Genomic DNA, 24987 nt, shown 5'->3' with positions numbered 1-24987 from the left:
TTGTAAATATTTCTTATATGATTATCCTCGTTGTATTATTATAATAATTATATTGTGGTAATAATTATTGCCTGACTACTTGTTTTGTTCGGCTGTTTTGTCCTTTTAGACTGTGAGCCCGTTGTTGGACAGGAGTTGTCTCTATCTGTGGGTGAATTGTACTTTCCAAGCGTTTAGTACAGTGTTCTGCACACAGGAAGCGCTCGATAAATGCGATTGAATGAATGAATGAATTATGGTATTTGTTAAGCACTTACTATGTGCCAAGCACTGCTCTAAACCCTGGGGTAGATTCAAGATAATAATAATAATTACGGTATTTGTTAATTATAATAATAATAATAATGTTGGTATTTGTTAAGCGCTTACTATGTGCAGAGCACTGTTCAAAGCGCTGGGGGAGACACAGGGTAATCAGGTTGTCCCACCTGAAGCTCACAGTCTTAATCCCCATTTTACAGATGAGGTAACCGAGGCATAGAGAAGTTAAGTGACTTGCTCAGAGTCACACATCTGACAAGTGGCAGAGCCGAGCGCTTACTATGTACCAACCACTACTCTAAGCGCTGGGGGAGATTCAAGGTAATAATAATAATGATGGTATTTGTAAAACGCTTACTATGTGCCAAGCACTGTTCCAAGCCCTGGGGTAGATTCGAGATGATAATAAAATTATGGTATTTGTTAAGCACTTACTATGTGCCAAGCACTGTTCTAAGTATTGGGGTAGATTCAAAGTAATAATAATAATGATGGTATTTGTTAAGTGCTTACTATGTGCCAAACACTGCTCTAAGTGCTGGGGTAGATTCGAGGTAATAATAATAGTTACGGTATTTATTAAGCGCTTACTATGTGCCAAGCACTGTTCTAAGTGCTAGGGTAGATACAAGGTAATCAGGTTGTCCCACGTGGGGCTCACAGTCTTAATCTCCATTTTATTCATTCAGTGGTATTTATTGAGTGCTTACTGTGCTTATTGAGAGCACTGTACTAAGCGCTTGGAAAGTACAATTCAGCAACAAAGAGAGACAATCCCTGCCCACACCAAGCTCACAGTCAAGAAGGGGGGAGACAGGCATCAATAGCATCAATATAAATAAGTAGAATTAGAGCTATATATACACATCAGAACAAGTAAAACAGGGGTTAATATAAATAAATAGAATTATAGATATTTACATATATACACAAGTGCTGTGGGCGGGGAGGTGGGGTAGAGCAAGGGGAGCGAGTCGGGGCTAGGTACAGATGAGGTCACTGAGGCACAGAGAAGTGAGGTGACTTGCCCACAATCACACAGCTGACAAGTGGTGGAGTCGGGATTAGAACCCACGTCCTCTGACTCCCCAGCCCATGCTCTTGCCACTGAGCCACGTTGCATCCATCCACCCTGGTCCAGCCCGGGACTGGAGGTGGAAAAGACCCCGGGGATAAGCCGATAGAGTGGATAGAGCACAGGCCTGGGAGTCAGAAGGTCATGGGTTCTAATCCTGTCTGCTGCGTGGCTTCGGGCAAGTCACTTCACTTCTCTGGGCCTCCATTCCCTCCTCTGTAAAATGGGGATTAGGACTGAGAGCTCTATGTGGGACGGGGACTGTGTCCCACACGATTTACGTGTATCCACCCCAGCACTTAGTACAGGGCCCGGCACATAGTAAGCGCTTAGCAAATACCACAATTATTATTACTGTTATCCACTACGTCACGCTGCTTCTCCATCAATAATCACCGCCGATGATGATGATGAAGATGGGGCTTTTAGTCTAACTAGGAGGGAGCCCCCCTTTTCCCCTCTCCTGCCACTCCCAAGCCATCTTGCGTGGTCTTTTGTCTCCCTTTCTCTGGATTTGGGGAGGGGGAAGCGGATTGCTTCATCTTGGCCTACAGACTCCCCTCCCCCTCCACCATTTCTCTTCTGTGACACCTGCAGACCCCCAACCGCCCCCGCGTGCCGTGTCAGCAGATCCGGGGGTCCCTGGCCTCTCTCCAGGCAGCCCCCTCTCCCCGCCCCCCTTCGTAAATCGAGCTTACTCAGCAGTTCCAAGGAAAAAGCCAATTTCCGAGACTTTCCCTCCTTTTTCATCCGAAGACATTAATGTGCCCATTAGGGTCAGCCTTTGTAAAACATCCATCCCGCTGCCTCAGCTAGACTCCTGGAGAGAACCTGCTGTGGGAGGGGGGAAAGACGGGGAGCCGAAACGACAGCGTTAGGGAGGGACCCTGCCCAGAGGCAGGGGAATGACAGCGTTGACCCTTAGAAGTCCCTTCCAGGCCTGTGATTCCTGGGTGACCTTGAGAGTCACTTCATCTCTCTGGGCTTCAGGGTCTTTGGCTATAAAACAGAGGGCGGCCCTGTGGACTCTACTGGTTTAGAGATGAATTACGACTTCGGCTCAGGGAGTGTCCCATAAATGCTTCATGGGAGGGGAGGGGGAAGCGGGAGTCTGGAAACAGGCATTTCCTTTCACCGAAAGGCAAGAAGATCCTCTCTCTGCCCAGTAGCTCAATCCCATCTCTCTCTTTCTCTCTCTCTCTCCCTCCCAAGTAGCCCCATTCTTTCCCTCTCGCTCTCTCTAGGAGCCCCAATCCCCATCTCTCTATATATATATATCTCAGAGCCCCATTCCCCCCAGTAGCCCCATTCTATCCCCTACTCTCTCTAGTAGCCCCTCTCTCTCTCTCTCTATATATATATATATATACACACATACGATATATATATCGTAGTCCCATTCTCTCTCTCTCTCTCCCCAGTAGCCCCATTCTCTCCCACTCACTCTCTCTAGGAGCCCCAGTGTCTCTCTTTACATAAATATATATATATATATATATGAATATATACCTCCTAGTCCCATTCCCCACCTCCAGTAGCCCCATTCTCTCCCACTCTCTCTAGTAGCCTCAATCTCTCTCTCTCTCTATATATATATATATATCATAGCCCCTTTCTCTTTCTCTCTCTCCAGTAGCCCCATTCTCTCCCTCTCTCTCTCCAGTAGCCCCAATCTCTCTCTCTCTCTCTCTACATATATATATAGATATATATGAAATAGCCCCATTCTCTTTCTCTCTCTCCAGTAGCCCCATTCTCTCCCTCTCTCTCTCTCCAGTAGCCCCAATCTCTCTTTCTCTCTCTCTTTATATATATATACATACATATATATATATGTATATATAAATATATATAATCATAGCCCCATTCTCTCTCTCTCTCTCTCTCTCTCTCTCTCTCTCCAGTAGCCCCTTTGTTCAATATGTCTCTAGAGTTCCATGGCTTGGCTTTTCACATATCTCAATCGATCATATTTATTGAGCGCTTACTGTGCACAGAGCCGCGTTCTAAGTGCTGGGAGAGGACAGTATAGCAATATAATAGAGTTCATTCATTCATTCATATTTATTGAGCGCTTCCTGTGTGCAGAGTACTGTACTAAGCTTCTGGGAGGGTACACTATAGCAATAAACTGACACAGTCCCTGCCCATGGTCTAGAGGAGGAGCTTACGGTCCAGAGGAGGCAGACAAGCAATAGAAATATATAAATAAATTACAGATCTGTACGTAAGTGCTGTGGGGGGAGGGATGAATAAAGGGAGCAGGTCAGGTTGATACAGAAGGGAGTGGACTCAATCAATCGTATTTACTGAGCGCTTACTGTGTGCAAAGCACTGTATTAAGCCCTTGGGAGAGTACAGCAAACAGATACATTCGTGCCCACAACGGGCTCATATAAACTACGGATATGTAATAAGCGCAGAACTGTGTCCACCATGATTAGCTTTAACTACCCTAGGCCTTAGTACAGTGCTCGACACGCAATAAACGCTTAGCAAATACAATTATGATTATTACTATCCTGCAGTGGTTCCCCATCCACCTCCGTATCAAACAAAAACGCCTCACCATTGGCTTTGAAGCAGTCCATCCCCTTGCCCTCTCCTACCTCGCCTCCCTTCTCTCCTTCTCCAAGCCAGCCCGCACCCTCCGCTCCTCTGGTGCCGCTAACCTTCTCACCGGGCCTCCTCTCTGGTCTCGCTGCCGACCCCCGGCCCAAGTCCTGCCTCTGGCCTGGAACGCCCTCCCTCCTCAAATCTGACAGACAATTACTATTCCCCCCTTTCAGAGCCTTATTAAAAGCACACCTCCTCCAAGAGGCCTTCCCAGACTAAGCCCTAGTTTTCCTCATCTCCTTCTCCCTTCTGCCTCCTCCTGACTTGCTCCCTGTGTTCACCCCTCTCCACCCAGCCCCACTGCACTTATGTATATATCTGTCATTTTATTTATTTGTTTTGATGCCCGTCTCCCCCCCATCTAGACTGTGAGCTCGTTGTGGTCGGGGAATGTCACTGCTTATTGTTGTATTGGACTTTCCCAGGTAAGCGCTTAATAAATATGACTGAATGAATCAATCTCCTTCCTCTTTCGTTCATTCATTCAATCGTATTTATTGAGCAGTTACTGAGTGCAAAGCATACATTCATTCAATCGTATTTATTGAGCGCTTACTGTGTGCAAAGCACTGGACTAAGCGCTTGGGAAAGTACAGTGTAACAATAAACAGACACATCTCCTGCTCTGTCTTCCCCTGTGCCAGTGCAGTGTTTTTTTGCAAATGTAAACTCTCTCTTTCCGAAGACTGACAGCCCCCTTCCCCAGGGACGATAACCATGTCTCCCCCCTCTTTCCACCTTACCATCGGCAACTGTGACCCTCTAAGCTGAAAGCTTGTTGTGGGTAGGGAATGTGTCTGTTTATTCATTCATTTATTCAATAGTAATTGTTGAGCGCTGACTATAATGTTGGTATTTGTTAAGCGCTTACTATGTGCCGAGCACTGTTCTAAGCGCTGGGGTAGATCCAGGGTAATCCGGTTGTCCCACGTGAGGCTCACAGTTAATCCCCGTTTTACAGATGAGGTAATTGAGGCCCAGAGCAGTTAAATAATAATGTTGGTATTTGTTAAGCGCTTACTATGTGCCGAGCACTGTTCTAAGCGCTGGGGGAGATACAGGGTAATCGGGTTGTCCCTCATGAGGCTCACAGTCTTCATCCCCATTTTACAGATGAGGTAACTGAGGCCCCGAGAAGTTAAATAATAGTGTTGGTATTTGTTAAGCGCTTACTATGTGCCGAGCACTGTTCTAAGCGCTGGGGTGGATACAGGGTAATCCGGTTGTCCCACGTGAGGCTCACAGTTAATCCCCATTTTACACATGAGGTAATTGAGGCCCAGAGAAGTTAAATGACTTGCCCACAGTCACAGAGCTGACAAGTGGCAGAGCTGGGATTCGAACCCATGATCTCTGACTCCCAAGCCCGTGCTTTTTCCCCTGAGCCACACTGCTTCTCCCACCCACACTGCTTCTACAATGTGCAAGAGCACTGTACTAAGCGCTTGGAATGGACAATTCAGCAACAGATAGAGACAATCCCTGCCCATTGACGGGCTCACAGTCTAATCGCGGGAGGCAGCCGGACAAAAACAAAACAACTTAATCACGATAAATAGAATCACGGGGATGTACGCCTCATTAACAAAATAAATAGGGTATTGTTACCTTGTAATAATGATAATAAATGTGATATTTCTTAAACGCTTTGAGCGTGCTTGGACTAAGCACTGGGGTGGATACAAACAAATCAGGTTGGACACAGTCCCTGTCCCACATGGGGCTCCTAGTCCCAGTCCCCATTTTCCCGATGATGTAACTGAGGCCCAGAAAAGTGAAGTGACTTCCCCAAAGTCACCCAGCAGGCAAGTGCCAGAGCTGGGATTAGAACCCCTGATCTTCTGACTTCTGACTCTGCTCTATCCACTTTCTCTCCCAAGCCCTCAGTAATAATAAAAATAATTAGAATAATGATTTATTTGTTATTTGTATGTATTTGTTAAGCGTTTACTCTGTGCCAGACACTGTACTAAGTGCTGGGGTGGATACAAATCGGGTTGGAAACAGTCCCTATCTCACATAATAATAATAATGGTATTTGTCAAGCGCTTACTATGTGCAGAGCACTGTACTAAGCGCTTGGAATGTACTAGGCACTGGGGTAGATACAAGATAATCAGGTTGTCCCACGTGGGGCTCACAGCCTCAGTACCCATTTTAACAGATGAGGGAACTGAAGCACAGAGAAGTGAAGTGACTTTCCCAAGGTCACACAGCTGATAAGTGACAGAGTCGGAATTAGAACCCAGATCCTCTGACTCCCAAGCCCGGGCTCCTTCCACTAAGCCACGCTGCTTCTCGTTGTATTTGTTAAGTGCTTACTATGTGCCAAGAACTGTTTTAAGCGCTGGGGCAGATACAAGGTAATGAGGTTGTCCCTCATGGGGCTCACAGTCCCAATTCCCCTTTTCCCGATGAGGAAACTGAGGCCCAGAGAAGCGAAGTGACTTCTCCAAGGTCACCCAGCAGACAAGTGCTAGATCTGGGATTAGAACCCCTCCTCCAGGAGGCCTTCCCAGTCTGAGCCCTCCCTTTCCCTCTGCTCGTCCTCCCCTCCCCATCCCCCCTTCTCCCACCCTCTGCTCTTCCCCCTTCCCCTCCCCTCAACAATGTGCATATTTGTATATATTATTTATTACCCTATTAATTTTGTTAATGATGTGTATATATCTAGGATTCTATTTATCTTGATGATGTCCGCGCCAGACTACTTGTTTTGTATTGCTCTGTTTTGCTTTGCTGTTTGTCTCCCCCTTCTAATAATAATAATAATGTTGGTATTTGTTAATGTGCAGAGCACTGTTCTAAGCGCTGGGGTAGATACAGAGTCATCAGGTTGTCCCACGTGAGGCTCACAGTCTCAATACCCATTTTACAGATGAGGTCACTGAGGCCCAGAGAAGTGAAGTGATTTGCCCACAGTCACACAGCTAAGTGGCAGAGCCAGGATTCGAACCCATGACCTCTGACTCCCAAGCCCGGGCTCTTTCCACTGAGCCTCGCTGCTTCTCTAGACTGTGAGCCCGTTATTGGGCAGGGATTGGCTCTATCTATTGCCGAATTGTACATTTCAAGCGCTTAGTACAGTGCTCTGCACATAGTAAGCGCTCAGTAAATACTATTGAATGAATGAATGAACCCCCGATTGTACAGTGCTGTGCACACGGTAAGCACTCAATAAATACGATTGAATGAATCTGTTGCCAAATTGTACTCTCTGTGCGCTTAGTACAGTGCTCTGCACACAGTAAGCGCTCACTAAATACGACTGAATGAATGTTGCTGAATTGTACTATCCAAGTGCTTAGAGAAGCAGCGTGGCTCAGTGGAAAGAGCCCGGGCTTGGGAGTCAGAGGTCATGGGTTCAAATCCCGCCTCTCCCATTTGTCAGTTGTGTGACTGTGGACAAGTCACTTCACTTCTCTGGGCCTCAGTGACCTCATCTGGAAAATGGGGATTAACTGTGAGCCTTACGTGGGACAATCTGATTACCCTGTATCTACCCCAGCGCTTAAACAGTGCTCTGCACATAGTAAGCGCTTAACAAATATCAACATTATTAGTACAGTGTTCTGCACACGGTGAGCGCTCAATAAATACTATTGAATGAATGAATGAATGAATGAATGAATGAATGGAAATACGACGGAATGAATCTGTTGCCGAATTCTACTATCCAAGGGCTTAGTACAACACTCTGCACACAGTAAGAGCTCAGGGCTCATGAGTTTGAATCCCAGCTCTGCCACTTGTCGGCTGTGTGACTGTGGGCAAGTCGCTTAACTTCTCTGTGCCTCAGTTCCCTCATCTGTAAAATGGGGATTAAGACTGTGAGCCCCACGTGGGACAACCTGATTCCCCTATGTCTACCCCAGCGCTTAGAACAGTGCTCGGCACATAGTAAGCGCTTACCAAATACCAACATTATTATTCTTATTATTAAATACGACGGAATGAATCTGTTGCCGAATTGCACTATCCAGTCGCTTAGTACAGTGCTCTGCACACGGTGAGCGCTCAATAAATACGACCGGAGGAACCAACGACCCTTAAGGAGCCCAGCAGAGGCCGCTCCTAATGGCCACGTGTGTTCCCGGCCGGGGAAACTACAACCCCCAGCTGCCTTTGCGGGACAGGCCATCGTCGCCGCAACCACTCAGGCGCGACTTTCTTCCCGACGCGGGCCGCCGCGTGGCCTGCCGGGAGTTGTAGTCCTTCCCCCGCCCGCGGCCGAGGCCCGGACCGGGCCGTCGAACTACCATCCCAGAAGCCCCCGCGGCCCGGCCAGCCAATCGGACGCCGGTTTCTTGGAGGGGGTGGGAGGAGGGAGGGGGGCGGTGGGGGAGGCGGGGGGCCGCGCAGGCGCAGTGCGCGGGGTTGGATATTCATGTGGAGGTCAGAGCGGCGGAGGGTGAGAGAGGGGGGTTGCAGGGCCTGGGGGCAGTTGGGGCAATTGGGGGGCTCCAGAGGGGCATTTAGGGGCCGGAGAGGGGGCAGGGGGGAGGCCTGAGGTGGGGGCGGGCCTTGGGGGGGGTGGTCGTGGGCGTGCAAGGAGCTGGGCGGAGGAGAAAAGGGGCAAACTCCCGGGTTAGGCCGAAGATGGGGCAGGGGAGGAGAGAAAGCAAGCCCTGGGGTGGTGCAGTTCATAATAATAACCCTAATCATCGCATTTGGTAAGCCCTTACTAGGTGCCAAGCACTGCTCTAAGCTCTGGAGTGGATGCCAGCTTATCAGGTTGGTCCACGTGGGGCTCACAGACTTAATGCCCATTTTTACAGAGGAGGTCACTGAGGCCCAGAGAAGTTAATAGTAATAATGTTGGTATTTGTTAAGCGCTTACTATGTGCCGAGCACTGTTCTAAGCGCTGGGGGAGATACAGGGTCATCAGGTTGCCCCACGTGGGGCTCACAGTCTTCATCCCCATTTTACAGAGGAGGTCACTGAGGCCCAGAGAAGTGAAGTGACTTGCCCACAGTCACACAGCTGACAGGTGGCAGAGGCGGGATTCGAACCCATGATCTCCGACTCCCAAGCCCGGGCTCTTTCCACTGAGCCACGCTGCTTCTTAGTAATAATTAGGTATTTGTTAAGTGCTTACTATTCATTCATTCAATATTTATTGAGCGCTTACTATGTGCAGAGCACTGTACTAAGCGCTTGGAATGGACAAATCAGTAACAGATAGAGACAGTCCCTGCCCTTTGACGGGCGCACAGTCTAATCGGGGGAGACGGACAGACAAGAACAGCAACAAATAGACAAGCACTGCTCTAAGCGCTGGGCTGGATACAAGCTTATCAGGTTGGTCCACGTGGGGCTCACAGACTTAATGCCCATTTTACAGAGGAGGGCATTGAGGCCCAGAGAAGTTAAGTCATAAGGGTGGTGCTTCTTAGTCATAATTAGTTATTTGAGTGCTTATTAGGTGACAAGCACTGCTCAAAGCGCTGGGGTGGATGCAAGCTTATCAGGTTGGTCCACGTGGGGCTCACAGACTTAATGCCCATTTTACAGAGGAGGGCATTGAGGCCCAGAGAAGTTAAGTCATAAGGTGGTACTTCTTAGTAATAATTAGGTATTTGTTAAGCGCCTACTAGATGACAAATGCTGCTCTAAGCGCCGGGGTGGGTACAAGCTTATAGGTTGGTCCACTTGGGGCTCACAGACTTAATGCCCATTTTTCAGATCAGGTCGCTGAACCCCAGAGAAGTTAAGTCATACTGGTGGTGCTTTGTTAATAATAATGTTGGTATTTGTTAAGCACTTAGTAGGTGCCAAGCACTGCTGTAAGCGCTGGGATGGGCACACGCTTATCGGGTTGGCCCTTGTGGGGCTCACAGCCTTAATCCCCATTTTACAGATCAGGTCGCTGAGGCCCAGAGAAGTTGTCATAATGGTGGTGTTTGGTGTTCATAATTATAAAGTCAGTGGTGTTTAAGTGCTTGCTATGTGCCAAGCACTGCTCTAGGCACCAGGTCAGATACAAGGTAATAAGGTTGGACACAGTCCCTGTCCCACTTGCGGCTCACAGTCTCAATCCCCATTTTACAGATGAGGGAGCTGAGGCCCAGGGAAGTGAAGTGATTTGCCCAAGGTCACAAAGTAAACAAGGGGCGGAGCCGGGATTAGAATCATCGACCTCTGACTCCCAAGCCCATGCTCTTGCCACTAAGCCACGCTGCTTCTTCGCCCTGTTAAGCCCTCACTACGTGCCAAACTCTGTGCTAAACCGTGGGCTCGACGATACGAACAGGTTGGACCCAGTCCCCGACCCGCCCGGGGCTCACAGTCTAAGAGGGAGAGCAGTACCCCCATTTTACGGTTGAAGAAACTGAGGCATAGAGCAGTGAAGTGACTTGCCCAAGTTCACACAATAGACAAGTGGTGGAGCGGGGCTGGGAACCCAGGTTCTCCGCCTTCCAGACCCAAACTGTTTCCACTAGGTCACGCTGCCCAATCGATAGTATCGATTGAGTGTTTGCTCTAGGCAGAGATCTCTCCCACCCTTCCCAAATGTTGGTATTTGTTAAGCGCTTACTATGTGCAGAGCACTGTTCTAAGCGCTGGGGGAGGTACAGGGTCATCAGGTCATCCCACCTGAGGCTCACAGTCTTCATCCCTATTTTCCAAATGAGGTCACTGAGGCCCAGAGAAGTGAAGTGACTTGCCCACAGTCCCACAGCTGCCAAGTGGCAGAGCTGGGATTCGAACCCATGACCTCTGACTCCCAAGCCCGGGCTCTTTCCACTGAGCCACTCTGCTTGCTAGTTTATTGTGGTATTTGTTAAGCACTTACTACGTGCAGAGCACTGTTCTAAGCACTGGGGTAGATACCAGATCATCAGGTTGTCCCACGTGGGGCTCACGGTCTTTATCCCCATTTTACAGATGAGGTCACTGAGGCATAGAGATGTTAAGTGGCTTGTCCAAGGACACACAGCAGTCACGTTGGGGAGCCGGGATTAGAACCCACGTCCTCTGACTCACAAGCCTGAGCTCTTTCCACTAAACCACGCTGCTTCTCTAGCTCTTCCCGAGTCCATGATGCTAATCCTCCCCAAGATGGTGTTTGAGCAGGAGCAGGAATCTCAAGCCCTGCTACCTCGAGCAGCATTGCTCAGTGGAAAGACCCCGGGCTTGGGGGCCAGCTGTCATGGGTTCGAATCCCAGCTCCGCCACCTGTCAGCTGTGGGACTGTGGGCAAGCCACTTTACTTCTCTGGGCCTCAGTTCCCTCATCTGGAAAATGAAGACTGTGAGCCTCACGTGGGACAACCTGATGACCCTGAATCTACCTCAGCACTTAGAACAGTGCTCTGCACGTAGTAAGCGCTTAACAAATACCAACATTATCATCTCTGTCCTCACTACTGTCTTACTCCAAACCAGCTCGCCCACTTCATTCCTCTAATACCAACTTTTTCACTGTACCTCGGTCACGTCTATCTCGCTGCCGACCCCTTGCCCACTCGGATCTGGAACGCCCTCCTCACATCCGCCGGACAGTTCCTCTCCCCCTACTTCAAAGCCCTATTGAAGGCCCACCTCCTCCAAGAAGCCTTCCCCCACTAAGTCTTCCTTTCTTCTCCTCCGTCTCTTTTCCGCGTCACCCCTCTATTCATCCCCTCTCCCAGCCCCACAGCACTTCTGAACATTTCCGTCACTTACTTGCGTTAATGTCTGTCTCCCCCTCTAGACTGTAAGCTCACTGTGAACAGGGAACGTGTCTGTTAATAGTATAATGTACTTCCTCAAGCGCTCGGTACAATGCTCTGCACAAAGTAAGTACTCAATAAATTGACTGCGCTCTTTGGCCCCAGCAACCAGGGCTTTCAAACACTGTCAGGTCGGGGGCGGGCAGAGGGGGCCCGTCCCGGATCCTCCTGTCCGTCTGCGTGATTTGGCAGGGGATCCTGCAGCCCCTAGGCGGGGAGCGGGTCGTGTCTTCAGGGACCGTGTCTCTCTGCTCCACTCGTGCAGGTTCGACGGCCCGGAGAGAGCAAGGACCTCCCCGTCTGAGCCATGGCTGCCAAACTGTTCGAGGCCGTCGGCAAGTTCGGCCTGGCCTTGGCCGTTGCCGGTGGCGTCGTCAACTCCGCCCTCTACAACGGTGAGCCAGTGAGGAGAGCCGGGAATGCCCCTTTTATTTTTTATGCTATTTATTGAGCATTTATACTACATGCCAGGCCCTGTTCTAAGCGCTGGGGTAGATACGAGGTAATCAGGTTGGACCCGGTCCGTGTCCCACGGGGGGCTCACGGTCATAATCCCCATTTGACAGATGAGGTAACTGAGGCCCAGAGAAGTAAAGCGACCTGCCCAAAGTCACACAGTAGACAAGTGGCGGAACCGGGGCTAGAATCCAGGTCCTTCTGACACCCGGGCCTGGGCTCTAACCACTAGGCAGGCCTCCCGGTTGAGGAGCGATTTCCCGGAAATCGGTCCGTCGGTCATTTTCATCAGGACCTGTTGGGTCCAGGGTGTTGTGCTAAGCACTCTGGGGAGCGGGCAGTAGAAGGTGGTGAGGCGATCCCTACCCAGGGAGAGTTTACGATCTAGTAGAAACGGGTCCTTCAGCAGGACGGTGGGGGTTAACCGAAATCAGCGTTTCCCTCTTTCAAGGAGAAATTCTGTTGAGGGACAGATTTTGCTCTTCGAGTCCTTGAGGAAGCTTAGGGCCCAGGAACGCTCTCTTACCATTGTTGCTTTTAGAGGCCTCGGGGTCCAAAACGTGGGGGCCGAGCGGAGCGATGAGAAAGAGGATTAATAATAATATTGGTATTTAAGCGCTTAGTATGTGCAGAGCGCTGTTCTAAGCGCTGGGGGAGATACAGGGTGATCAGGTTGTCCCACGTGAGGCTTAGAACCTCCCCCCCCATCCCCCCGGGACCCTGAGCCACCAGGACAGTGATGTCTGGGGGCTGAATTGGTCTCCCTTCATTTGAAGCAGTGTGGCCTAGCGGATAGAGCACGGGCCTGGGAGTCAGAAGGAGCTGGGTTCTCATCCTGGTTCAGACGCTAATCCCAACTCTGCCACTTTCATTCATTCATTCAGTCGTATTTATTGAGCGCTTACTATGTGCAGAGCATTGTAATAAGTGCTTGGAATATACAATTCGGGAACAGAGACAAGCCCTGACCAATAACGGGCTCACAGTCTAAACCGGGGAGACAGGCGGCAAAACAAAACACTTGTCACCGTGTGACCTTGGGCAAGCCTACTTAACTTCTCTGTGCCTCAGTTGCCTCATCTGTAAAATGGGGATGAAGACTGTGAGCCCCCCATGGGACAGCCTGATTACCTTATACCGCCCCACTGTTTAGAACAGTGCTTGGCACGTAGTAAGCACGTAAATAACATTATTATTAATATGTGACCTTGGGCGAGTCATTTCACTTCTTTGGGCCTCAGGTACCTCATCTGTTAAAACCGGGGTTAAGACTGAGCCCCAACTAGGACAGGGACTGTGTCCAACCTGATTAGTTGGTATCTACCCCAGCTCTTAGAAGAGTGCTTGAAAATAATAATAGTAGAAGCAGCTTGGCTCAGTGGAAAGAGCCTGGGCTTCAGAGTCAGAGGTCATGAGTTCGACTCCTGGCTCTGCCACTTGTCAGCTGTGTGACTGTGGGCGAGTCACTTAACTTCTCTGTGCCTCAGTTCCCTCATCTGTAAAATGGGGATTAAAAGTGTGTGAGCCCCACGTGGGACAACCTGATGACCCTGTATCTCCCCCAGCGCTTAGAACAGTGCTCGGCACCTAGTAAGCGCTTAACTAATAGTATTTGTTAAGCGCTTAATCTGTGCCAAGCACTGTTCTAAGCACTGGGGCAAATACAAGGTTATCAGATTGTCCCATGTGGGGCTCACAGTCTTCAGTCCCTTTTTACAGATGAATTAACTGAGGCACAGAGAAGTGAAGTGGCTTGCCCAGGGTCACACAGCAGACAAGTGGCGGAGTCAGGATTAGAACCCGCATCCTCTACCTCCCAAGCCTGGGCTCTTGCCACTAAACCTCACTGCTTCTCTACATAGTAAGCACGTAACAAATACGTTCATCGTCACCTGTGTGTGTGTGTCTCCGCGTCTCTCTCTCTCTGTCCCTTCCCCCCACCTCCCAGTGGACGCCGGGCATCGAGCGGTCATCTTTGACCGGTTCCGGGGAGTCCAAGATGTCGTGGTTGGGGAGGGGACGCATTTCCTCATCCCTTGGGTCCAGAAGCCGATCATCTTCGACTGCCGCTCCCGTCCGCGCAACGTCCCCGTCATCACCGGGAGCAAAGGTGGGCGCCCCTCGGGGTGGGCCGGACGGCGGTGGTCACGGCGGGTGGGCTTCGGCTGTGGCCGGAGATGCCCGTCCGGACCCCACCTGTCGCCCCGTTGAGTTTTGCCTGGATCGCGTCTCCAGCCTCTGCCGCCTTCCAGATGGCAAGAGAAGGCTGAGGGGTCTCCCCAGAGCCCCCGCTTCGCCGGGCCCCGTCCCCATTGGACACTCACAGCTACCCAGTATGGCCTAGTGGATAAGAGCCCGGGCTTGGGAGTCAAAAGGATGTGGGTTCGAGTCCCTGCTCCGGCTCTTGCCTGCTGCAGAAGGGAGTGGAAGAAGAGGAAAAGAGGGCTTAGTCAGAAAATGACCATGTGCCAGGCACTGTTCCGAACGTTGGAGTAGATTCATTCATTCGGTCGTATTTATTGAGCACTTACTGTGTGCAGAGCACTGTACTAAGCACTTGGAGAGTACAGTTCAGCAACAAAGAGAGACAATCCCTAACCAACGACAGGCTCACAGTGTAGAAGGGGGGAGGCAGACATCAAAACAAATAAACAGGCATCAGTAGCATCAATATAAATAAATAGAATTATAGATATATACACATCATTAATAAAATCAATAGAATAATTTATGTACATATAAACAAGTGATGTGGGACGGGGTGGGGGTAGAGCAGAGAGAGGGAATTGGAGCGAAGGGGAGGGGAGGAGGAGCAGAGGATAAGGGGGGCTCCGTCTGGGAAAGCCTCCCGGAGGAGGTGAGCTTTTAGTAGGGCTTTGAAGAGGGGCAGAGAGCTAGTTTGGCAGATGTGAGGAGGGAGGGCGTTCCAGGACAGCGGGAGGACGCGGGTCAGGCGAGAACAAGGCCCAGTGAGGAGGTGAGCGGCACCAGAGGAGCGGAGCGTGCGGGCTGCGATGGAGAAGGAGAGGAGGGAGGGGAGGTAGGAGGGGGCCGGGGGATGGACAGCTTTGAATGAGGAGTTTTTGCTTGATAAGAAGATAGATAGGCAACCGCTGGAGATTTTTGAGGAGGGGGGTGACGTACCCAGAGCGTTTCTGTAGAGAGATCATCCGGGCACCCGAGTGAAGTACAGACCGAAGTGGGGAGAGACGGGAGGATGGGAGATCGGAAAGGAGCCTGATGCAGTCATCCAGTCGGGAGAGGATGAGGGACTGTAGTAATGTGGTAGGAGTTTGGATGGAGAGGAAAGGGCGGATCTTGGCGACGTTGCGAAGGTGAGACCGGTGTGTTTTGGCGATTGGATCGGATATGTGGAGTGAATGAGAGAGCGGAGTCAAGGATGACACCGAGGTTGCGGCCTTGTGAGACGGGCAGGATGGTAGTGTCCTTAAAAGTGACAGAAAGGTCAGGGAGAGGACAGGGTTTGGGAGGGAAGATAAGATACAAGCTACTCAGTTTGGACACAGTCCACGACCCACGTGAGTTTCCCAGTCTTAATCCCCATTTTACAAATGAGGGAACTGAGGGACGGAGAAGTGAAGCGACTCGCCCGAGGTCACGCGACCGGCAAGGGGCGGAGTCGGGATTGGAACCCAGGTGTTCGGACTCACAGGCCCGGGCTCCGTCCACTGAGCCGCGCTGACCCACGGTTCCTTGGACACCGTGGGCCGGCGGGGCCGGGTGCTGGCCGCGAGGCCGGGGCGGGGGTGGTCGTCCGGCCCACCCCGGGGCCCCTTCTCAGACTTCCTGCGCGTCCCCCCGCCCCCAGACCTGCAGAACGTGAATATCACGCTGAGGATCCTTTTCCGCCCCGTGGCCAACCAGCTGCCCCGCATCTTCACCAGCATCGGCGAAGACTACGACGAGCGCGTCCTGCCGTCCATCACCACCGAGATCCTCAAGTCCGTGGTGGTGAGCGTCCGCCCCGGGGGGGACCGCCACACCGGGAGTCCGCGTTAGCCCCGGCTCCCGGGAATCGGTCCTGGGAGCGGGGCCGAGGAGGCCTTATTAAATAACGACGGTGGTATTTGTTGAGCGCTTCCTATGTATCGGGCACTGTCTTAAGCACTGGGGATAGATCAGCGGATCGGATGCGGTCCCCATCCCATCCCGCAGTGGGCTCTCGGTCCAGATAGGCGGGAGAAGGGGAAGCAGCAGGACTAGTGGTTAGAGCGAAGGCCAGGGAATCAGAAGGACCTGAGTTCTAATCCCGGCCCCACCGCTTGTCTGCTGTCTGACCTCAGGCGAGTCGCTCGCCTTCTCTGTGCCTCGGCAACCTCGTCTGTAAAATGGGGGTTAAGCCTGTGAGCTCTATATGGGTCCAACCTGATCAGCTTCAATCTACCCCAGCGCTTAGAAAAGTGCCTGACACACAGTAAGCGCTTAGCAAATACCATCACTAACAGATGACTTGGAAAGAGCTTGGGCCCCAGGGACGAGTTGCTTGGCCTTGTTTTGAGCTCTTGCTCGGGTCACCTGTGGTGATGTGCTGGAAGCCTTTCAACTCCCCTTTAACAGAGAAGCTCCATGTTGGCAAGGAACCTGTCATTTCTTTGTTTTTTTGGTTTTGGTGGGGGGTTTTTTGATGTTATCTGTTAAGCGTTTACTGTATGTTAAGCACAATCCTCAACTCTGGGCTAGGTGCAAGTTGTTCAGGTTGGACACAGTCTTTGTCCCATATAGGACTCACAGACTTAAGTTGGAAGAAGATTTAATCCCCATTTTACAAAAAAGGTAACTGAGGCGCACAGAAGTGCAGCGACTCGCCCGAGGGCACACAGCAAGCAGTCAGCAGAGCCGGGACTAGAACCCGTGACCCTCTGACTTCAGCCCCATGCCCTGTCCACTGTGCCATGCACTTGTCTACTGTGTGACCTTGGGCAAATCACTTCACTTCTCTGGGCCCCAGTTGCTTCATCTGTAAAATGGGGATTAAAGCTGTGAGTCCCATGTGGGACAGCGACTGTGTCCGACTTGATTATCCACCCCAGCGCTTAGTACGGTGCTTGACGCACAGTAAGTGCTTAACTAATAACATCTTTATTAGCCGTAGTATTATTATAACAAAGATGGTTTTTGGTATAATAATAAACCAAGCCCGGTGGTGAGTAATAGTGGTTATTGAGTGCATTCCACTGTACTAAGCGCTTGAGAATGTATTCAGTAGCACAAGGCTCACCCCTTGCCCTCGGGGAGCTTCCAGTTTCACTGGGAAGACTGATAGATATTCCCGAGCAGAGGAGTCCGATTCGATGAAAGGGAACGTCCAGCGAATAGGGGCCGAGGGTGGACGGCGGTAGACCAGTGGGGTGTGCCAGGGGAGAGAAGTTGCCTCCGTCGCCCCCGTCCCCAGCACCGATCATCTCCACCTGACCGTCTGCAGGCACGCTTTGATGCCGGGGAGCTCATTACCCAGAGGGAGCTGGTGTCCAGGCAGGTGAGCGATGACCTCACGGAGCGAGCGGCCACCTTCGGGCTCATCCTGGACGACGTCTCCCTGGTAAGGCCAGCCGCGGCCACGACGCCGCTCAACGGTCCTACCTGAGCCGGCCCGGGACCGCCTCCCGGGGGGCCACGACCTCCTTCGCGGACCGAAGCGTGGCCGGAGTGGGTCGGGAGGGGATGGGCGGGATTCGGCGGGAGTGGGAGCCCCCGGGGTCCCCTGGGCGGCTTTGCTTCGTGGGGCGAGAGATCCCCCGGAAGTCAGTCGGAGGCCGACGCCATGGGCCGCTTCGGGTCACGGTCCGCGGCCCGACCTGGGCGCACCTGCCTTCCCCGTCGCCTTCTCCTCCCGGAATCGCACAGTCCATCCCGGTTGCCCAGGCAGGAAGAGGAAGGCCGGCTTGATGGGAAGAGTCGGTCGTTCGATCGATCGTGTTAATTGAGCCTGTGCTAAGCGCTTGGTTAAAGAGGCACGCTCCCTGCCCTCAGGAAGCTCACAGTTTAACCGGGAAGACAAAATGTTAGATTACAGGTAGAGGAAATAATAATAATTATGGTACTTGTAAAGTGCTTGGTATGTGCTAAACACTGGGGTAGATACAAGTTCATCAGGTTGGCCACAGTACCTGACCCGCATGGGGCTCAGACTCTAATTAGAGAAGCAGCGTGGCTCAGTGGAAAGAGCCTGGGCTTCGGAGTCAGAGGTCATGGGTTCGACTCCCGGCTCTGCCGCTTGTCAGCTGTGTGACTGTGGGCGAGTCACTTCACTTCTCTGTGCCTCAGTTACGTCATCTGTAAAATGGGGATTAACTGTGAGCCTCACGTGGGATGACCTGATGACCCTGTATCTACCCCAGCGCTTAGAACAGTGCTCTGCACATAGTAAGCGCTTAACAAATACCAACATTATTATTATTACTATTATTATTATTAATATCCCATTTTTTACAGATGAGGTAATGGAGGCCTAGAGAAGTGAAATGACTAGCCCGGGGTCACACAACAGACGTGGCGGATCCGGGATTAAAACCCAGGTCCTTCTGACTCCCAGGCCCTGGACCCTACCCACTGTGCCATTCTGCAACTTGCTAACTGCTTACTATGTGCTAATCACTGGAGTAGATAGAAGTTAATCAGTTTAGACACAGTCCCCGTTCCACATGGGGCTCAATCCTCATTGTTTTCAGATGAGGTGACTGAGGCCCAGAGAATTGAAATGACTTGCCCAAGATCACACGGTAGACACGTGGCGGAGCCGAGATTAGAACCCACGTCCTTCTGACTCCTGGGTTCTGTCCACTTAGCCGCACTGCTTCTCCAACAGAGAAGCGACGGAGTTTAAAGATCTGGGCCTGAGGGCTCCCGGGAGGAGAGTTGGGGGTGTGAGTGCTCACTGTCGTGCCGACGTGGTCGTAACGGGGAGGGGGATCCCCCCTGCTTGCTCCGCTGAGCCCCACGGAGCCTGCCGCAGAGGGCACGAGCCGGGCCCGGCGCGGGAGGAGGGCGGGAATCCACCACCGTGGCCCGCAGCCTCGCCCAGCTGGCGGGCCGCGGGGAGCACCCCGCTGGACCCGACCCGGAGTCGGCATCGTGGGGCGACAACGCCGGGAGCCCAAAGAGGAGCCTGGCGCTTCCCTGGGTTTGGACTACCCCCCCACCTCGAAACCAGACCCGGGTGGAGCTCCCCAGCCACCGTCTTGTTTTCCCCTCGTCCGCCAAACCTGGCGAGGGGCCGGGAGACCAGCCCGGCCGCCTCCGGAGGCGGGGACGAGGGAAGCCGGGTCGGTCTTTGACTGAATTTGGCTCGGCTGTGGCGTTGAGCGAGAGCCCCGGCCCGCTCATCTGGAAAAGCGGAGCCCGGCAGGCTTCAGTTGAAAACCCGGTCGCACCCCCTCCCCCCGTGTTGCAGCCGCCCCCGGGAACACCGGGAGAGGATATAGTATCTCAGGTGTCCCTGTGGCCTCTGGTTCCCTCTGGGGTTTGCAGGAACAATAATCTAATTAACAGTAATTGGGGTATTAAGCGCTTGTTGTGTGCCAGGCACTGTACTAAGCGCTGGGGTCGATACAAGATAATTAAGTTGGGCATAGTCCCTGTCCCACGTAGGACTCACAATCTTAATCCCCATTTTTGCAAATGAGGTGACTGAGGCCCAGAGAAGTAAAGTGACTTGCTGAAGGTCACACAGCAGACAAGTGGCAGAGCTGGGATTTCAACCCAGGTCCTTCCGACTTCCGGACCCGTGCTCTGTCCACTAGGCCGTGCCCGGTGCCAGCACCGTCGGGTTTCCCCGACCCGTATGGCGGTGGTCCCAGCATTTCTCTGCTACCTAGGAAGGAGGTGGGTTTTCCAGAATGCTCCCTGTGGCTTCAAACTCCACCCCATCAGCGCTTAGAACAGTGTCTGGCACATAGTAAGCGCTAAACAAATGCCATAATTTGCCAGGACTTGACCCGGGGGCTGGAACCACGGAGAGTCGGGTCTCGTCCTCCCAGCCTCTGTGGATGGCGAGGGGACTCAAGGCTGAGGACGCTGGTAGACACCTGAGCCGTGAAAGTCTCGTCGTCACGTCCCCAGCGGCCGTTTGACCCCGGGTGGGACGGGGGAGCGGAGAAGCAGCGTGGCTCAGTGGAAAGAGCACGGGTTTAGGAGTCAGAGGACATGGGTTCTAATCCTGACTCCCCCACTTTTCTGCTATGTGACTTTGGTCAAGCCACTTAACCTCTCTGAGCCTCAGTTACCTCATCTATAAAATGGGGATTGACCGAGCCCCCCGTGGGCCAACCTGCTTACCTTGTACCTACCCCGGCGCTTAGAATAGTGCTTGGCACATAGTAAGCACTTAACAAATACCATTATTATTCTCTGGACCTCAGTTCCCTCATCTGAAAAATGGGGATTGAGGCAATGAACCCCACATGGAACAGGGATTATGTCCAACCCGATTTGCTGGTGTCCGCTCTAGCGCTTAGTACAGTGCCTGGCACATAGTAAGTGCTGACCAAACCTTGCAGTTAGCGGTGTGTTGGTTTGGCTCCCCTCTAGATTGTAAGCTCAGGGGCAAGGAGTGTGTCTACTAACTCTGTACTGGTGTCTTCTCCCTAATGCTTAAGACAGTGCTCGGCGCACAGTAAGGACCCAATAAAGATGATCTAATGACCGACTGATTGTCCCTCCAGACTCATCTGACCTTTGGGAAGGAGTTCACAGAGGCTGTGGAAGCCAAGCAGGTGGCCCAGCAGGAAGCCGAGCGGGCCAGATTCGTCGTGGAGAAGGTGAGCGTTCGGCCAGATGGCGGGCTTCCTGCTCTCCCAGCCCGCCGTCTGGGTGGTCGGTCGGGGACGCTCCGTCAGTCTTTCTCACGGGGCCGAAGGGCCAAAAAAAGCGTCCCTTTCGCCGTCGCGGCCGAGGGGGCCCGTGGGCAAGCTCGTCACTTCCCCCGGTCGCCAACCCCACGGGGCAGTGCGACCCGCGGGGACGGAAACAGGTCATTCATTCAGTCGTGTTTATGGAACGCTGACTGTGCAGAGCACTCTGCTAAACCCTTGAGAGAGTACGGCATAACAACATTCATTTGATCGTATTTATTGAGCGCTTACTGAGTGCAGAGCCCTGTACTAAGCGCTTAGACAGTTCAGTTGGGCAACAGATAGAGACAATAATAATAATAATGTTGGTATTTGTTAAGCGCTTACTATGTGCAGAGCACTGTTCTAAGTGCTGGGGGAGATACAGGGTAATCAGGTTGTCCCACATGAGGCTCATAGTTAATCCCCATTTTACAGATGAGTAACTGAGGCCCAGAGAAGTAAAGTGACTTGCCCACAGTGAAACAGCTGACAAGTGGCAGAGCCAGAATTCGAACCCATGACCTCCAACTCCCAAGCCCGGGCTCTTTCCACTGAGCCATGCTGCTTCTCTACCCAATCCCTACCCAACAACGGGCTCACAGTCCAGAAGGGCAGTGAAAACTGTCAGACTGGCAGATACCTCCTCTCATCCTGGCCTGTCCGCAGACAAGGGGGCCGGACTCCCAGCTCCAATAAGAGCTATTTATTGAGCGCTTACTGCCCGCGGACGACGGTACTGAGTATTTGGGAGGGTACAGTAGGGTCGGTCCACACGTTCTCAAGGAGGCAGTTGACTGAAAAGACTCAAAACGGTGGCTCTTTGCCCCCAGCCCCTCCCAGTAGTCCCCCACTCTCTGAGTGGGACTTGTGACTGTGCCCAGAGGGGCCTCTGCCAAGGGTTGATCCAAGCTAATCAGGTTGGAGTAATCCCTGTCCCACATGGGGCTCACAGTCTTAATCCCCATTTTGCAGATGAGAGAACCGAGGCCCAGGGAAATGAAGTGACTTGGCCAAGGTCACTCAGCAGACAGGTGGCGGAGCCGGGATTAGAATCCAGGTCCTTCTGACCCCTGGGCCTGTGCTCTGTCCACCAGGCTGGGCTGCTTCTGTCGTATTAATAATCATTGTCGTATTTGTTAAGCACCTCCTCTGTGCCAGGCACTGTTCTAATTGCTGGGGTGGATACAAGCAAATCGGGTTGGACCCGGTCCCTGTCCCACGTGGGGCTCACGCTCTCAAAAATAGTGATGGTGTTTAAGCGCATACTATGTGCCAAGCTCTGTTCTACGCCCTGGGGTGGATACAAGGTAATCAGGTTGTCTCATGTGGGGCTCGTAATCCGCGTCTCCCAGATGAGGCGGAGACTTTCCCTCCCACAAAGAGCATTCAGCCTAGAATCCCGCTTATTGCCCCTGGAGGAGGTCCTGGAGCGAGTGGGTGGTAGAGAGGACAGCGGCTTCCTTAGGGAGGGCAATGCCAGTCTAAAGCGGCGTTTCTCGCCTCCTTGTGCGCTTAGCGCCGAGTACAGTGCCTTGCACACAGTAAGCGCTCAATAAATACGACCGAGAGGCTGCCGGGGAAGCCGGCCGCTTGGTTGGAAACTGGGGGGTCGGAGGACGGGAGGTCCCGGAGCTGTGCACGGCCCCGAGTCCTCGGTCAGGGCTGGGTTTGTGGGCCCGTGGGCCGGTCGTCTCTCCCCCCCCCCCCCCCCCCCCACCGCCCGCGTCCCAGGTCCGGCGGTCAGCGGTCTCCGGGCCTCCCCCGCTTGCCCCCTTTGCAGGCCGAGCAGCAGAAGAAAGCAGCCATCATCTCCGCCGAAGGGGACTCGAAAGCGGCCGAGCTGATCGCCAACTCCCTGGCCACGGCCGGCGACGGGCTGATCGAGCTGCGGAAGCTGGAGGCGGCGGAAGACATCGCCTACCAGCTGTCGCGCTCCCGTAACATCACCTACCTGCCGGCCGGCCAGTCCGTGCTCCTGCAGCTGCCCCAGTGACCCCCTCCGGCCGCCCCGGTGACCCCGCCGCGGCCGCCCCGGTGAGACCGCCCGGCCCGACCGGTTCTCTCCAGCCGCTCAGCCGTGACGCCGCGGCTGCCCCAAGAGAGGCCGCCGGCCCGACCGCGGCCCTCCTCTCCTCCCGCCCCCCGGCCCCGGTGAGACCGCCGGCCTGATCCGGGCAGGACTCCCACCCCCACTCTTCCTCCTCCTCCTCTTCCTGCTCTTCCTCCTCTACCTAGAAATCACTGTGAAACTTCGTGATTCGGCAGAAGGAATAGGGAAAATAAAGGAGAATCAGTGATGGATCCTGAACCGCCCCGGCAGATTGAGCTCCCCTCTGCCCTCCTCTCCCTTCCCGTGTCACCCCCACCCCCAGTGTATACTTTCTCTCGTTTTCTCTCTCTTTCTCTCTGAACCAGAGCCACCCAGGATCCCTGAGTGGAAGCCCGCTCTGCCCTTCTTCCCCTCCCCATGTCACTCCCCCCCCCATACACACACACACACACACTCTGAACCAGAGCCGCCCAAGGTCCAGGATCCCCAAGTGGAAGCCCCTCTGAGGCCACGGTCTGGGCAGGGAGGCCCTCCCTGGGGCAAGCAGGCGGGACCGGGGGCCGGCTGCGGACTACCGTGGTCCCAGGGTGAGGAGAGCGTGGGCCTCCTGCCTTCCTCCCGTCGTGGTCCGAACGAGGGTCTGTGGGGCGGCTCTCCGTCAAGCAGCCGGACTGCGGGGGTGCCCCGGGGAGGCCGAGGGCGGCGGGGTGTCCGAAGGCGCCGTGGGGGAGCTGCGGGGGTACGGATGGGAGTAGTTGCCTTCAATAAAGAGTCTCCGGCCGCCCGTGCTGAGCTGAATGTTGTGCTGTTGGTTCCCGTGCGTCTTGGGGCCCCGCCTGTCTGGCGGAGCCGACGGTGACTTGGGTATCGCTCGAGGACAGCGATGTCTGGGGCTTGGTCAGTCCTGGAGGGTCCAGCTGAGCCAGCTTTTTAATAATAATGATAATTGAAGTATTTGTTAAGCACTCACTCTGTGTAAGGCGCTGTACTAAGAACTGGGGTGGATACGTGCAAGTCGGGCTGGACACAGTCCCCTTCCTACCTGGGGCTCACCGTCTTAATCCCCGTTTTACAGATGAGGTCCCTGAGGCACAGAGAAGTGAAGTGACTTGCCCAAAGTCACACAACAGACGAGTGGCAGAGCCGGGGTGAGAACCCGGGTCTTTCCGACTCCCAAGCATGGGTTCTTTCCACTAGGCCATGCGGGGTAAGATCTGCCTCAGGAGGGCGGCCCTGGTGGGAAAGTGAAGCCCCCAGAAGGTCCCAGAAGAGCCTTCCTCTGGACTGAATGCAGCTTCTTACTGCACAAAGGCTAAGCGATATTCATTATGTCGTTTATTAAGCGCTTACTCTGTGCCAGGCACTGTACTGAGCACTGGGAGAGAGAAAAAGCTAATCGGGTTGGACCTAATGCGTGTCCCGCGTAGGGTTCGCAGTCTTAATCCCCGCTTTACAGATGAGGTAACTGAGGCACAGAGAAGCGAATCGGCAAGGTTGCGCAGCGGATAAGTCGTGAAGCCGGGACTAGAACCCAGGACCCTCCGGCTGACAGGCCCGTACACTATCCACTAGGCCATGCTGCTCCTCAGTCCAGCCCTAGGTAGGGCAAGGTTTATCTGGGAGCCGTGCCCAGCGGGCGGAGCAGGATTCGGGCAGTGGGGGGCTCGGGAGGTGGGACGGGCCTTCTTGAGATCCTGGGGAAGGGTGTGGGCCTGGCTGGGCCCCCTGAGGAATGAGGGGGTTAGCCTTTGAAGCAGCATGGCCTTGGAGCCAGAGGGCCTGGGTTCTAATCCTGGCACTGCCAATTGCCGTGTGACCTTGGGCCAATCGCTTCTCTGTGCCTCAGTTCCCTCATCTGTAAAATGGGTATCAAGACCGTGAGCCCCTAGTGGGACAAGGCCTGGGTCCAACCTCCGTTACCTCTGTAAAATGGGGATTCGATACTTGTTCTCCCTCCTACTT

At 53.2% G+C, this 24987-nt stretch overlaps 1 protein-coding gene across 1 annotated transcript; it reads left to right on the top strand.

Annotated features, from left to right (window-relative positions):
- The first annotated feature begins 8302 nt into the window (after window positions 1–8302).
- PHB (prohibitin) lies at window positions 8303–23823 on the top strand. The gene is made up of 7 exons (XM_029076164.2): window positions 8303–8363; window positions 11933–12062; window positions 14072–14233; window positions 15953–16095; window positions 17567–17683; window positions 20805–20900; window positions 22756–23823. Exons 2-7 carry the CDS (start codon window positions 11975–11977, stop codon window positions 22966–22968), a joined length of 819 nt encoding a protein of 272 aa, XP_028931997.1. The 5' UTR covers window positions 8303–8363; window positions 11933–11974; the 3' UTR covers window positions 22969–23823.
- The last annotated feature ends 1164 nt before the right edge of the window (window positions 23824–24987 follow it).

The sequence above is a fragment of the Ornithorhynchus anatinus genome, chromosome 11 (genome assembly GCF_004115215.2).
Source record: "Ornithorhynchus anatinus isolate Pmale09 chromosome 11, mOrnAna1.pri.v4, whole genome shotgun sequence".
Lineage (NCBI taxonomy): Eukaryota > Metazoa > Chordata > Mammalia > Monotremata > Ornithorhynchidae > Ornithorhynchus > Ornithorhynchus anatinus.
This window is presented reverse-complemented; position numbering and strand designations above follow the sequence as displayed.

Bases quoted from the DNA above. Each gene is read 5' to 3' on its own strand.
- PHB (XM_029076164.2), top strand. From the start codon at position 11,975: ATGGCTGCCAAACTGTTCGAGGCCGTCGGCAAGTTCGGCCTGGCCTTG. The intron at 16,096-17,566 runs GTGAGCGTCCGC...GACCGTCTGCAG, and splicing joins AGATCCTCAAGTCCGTGGTG to GCACGCTTTGATGCCGGGGA. The intron at 17,684-20,804 runs GTAAGGCCAGCC...TTGTCCCTCCAG, and splicing joins TCCTGGACGACGTCTCCCTG to ACTCATCTGACCTTTGGGAA.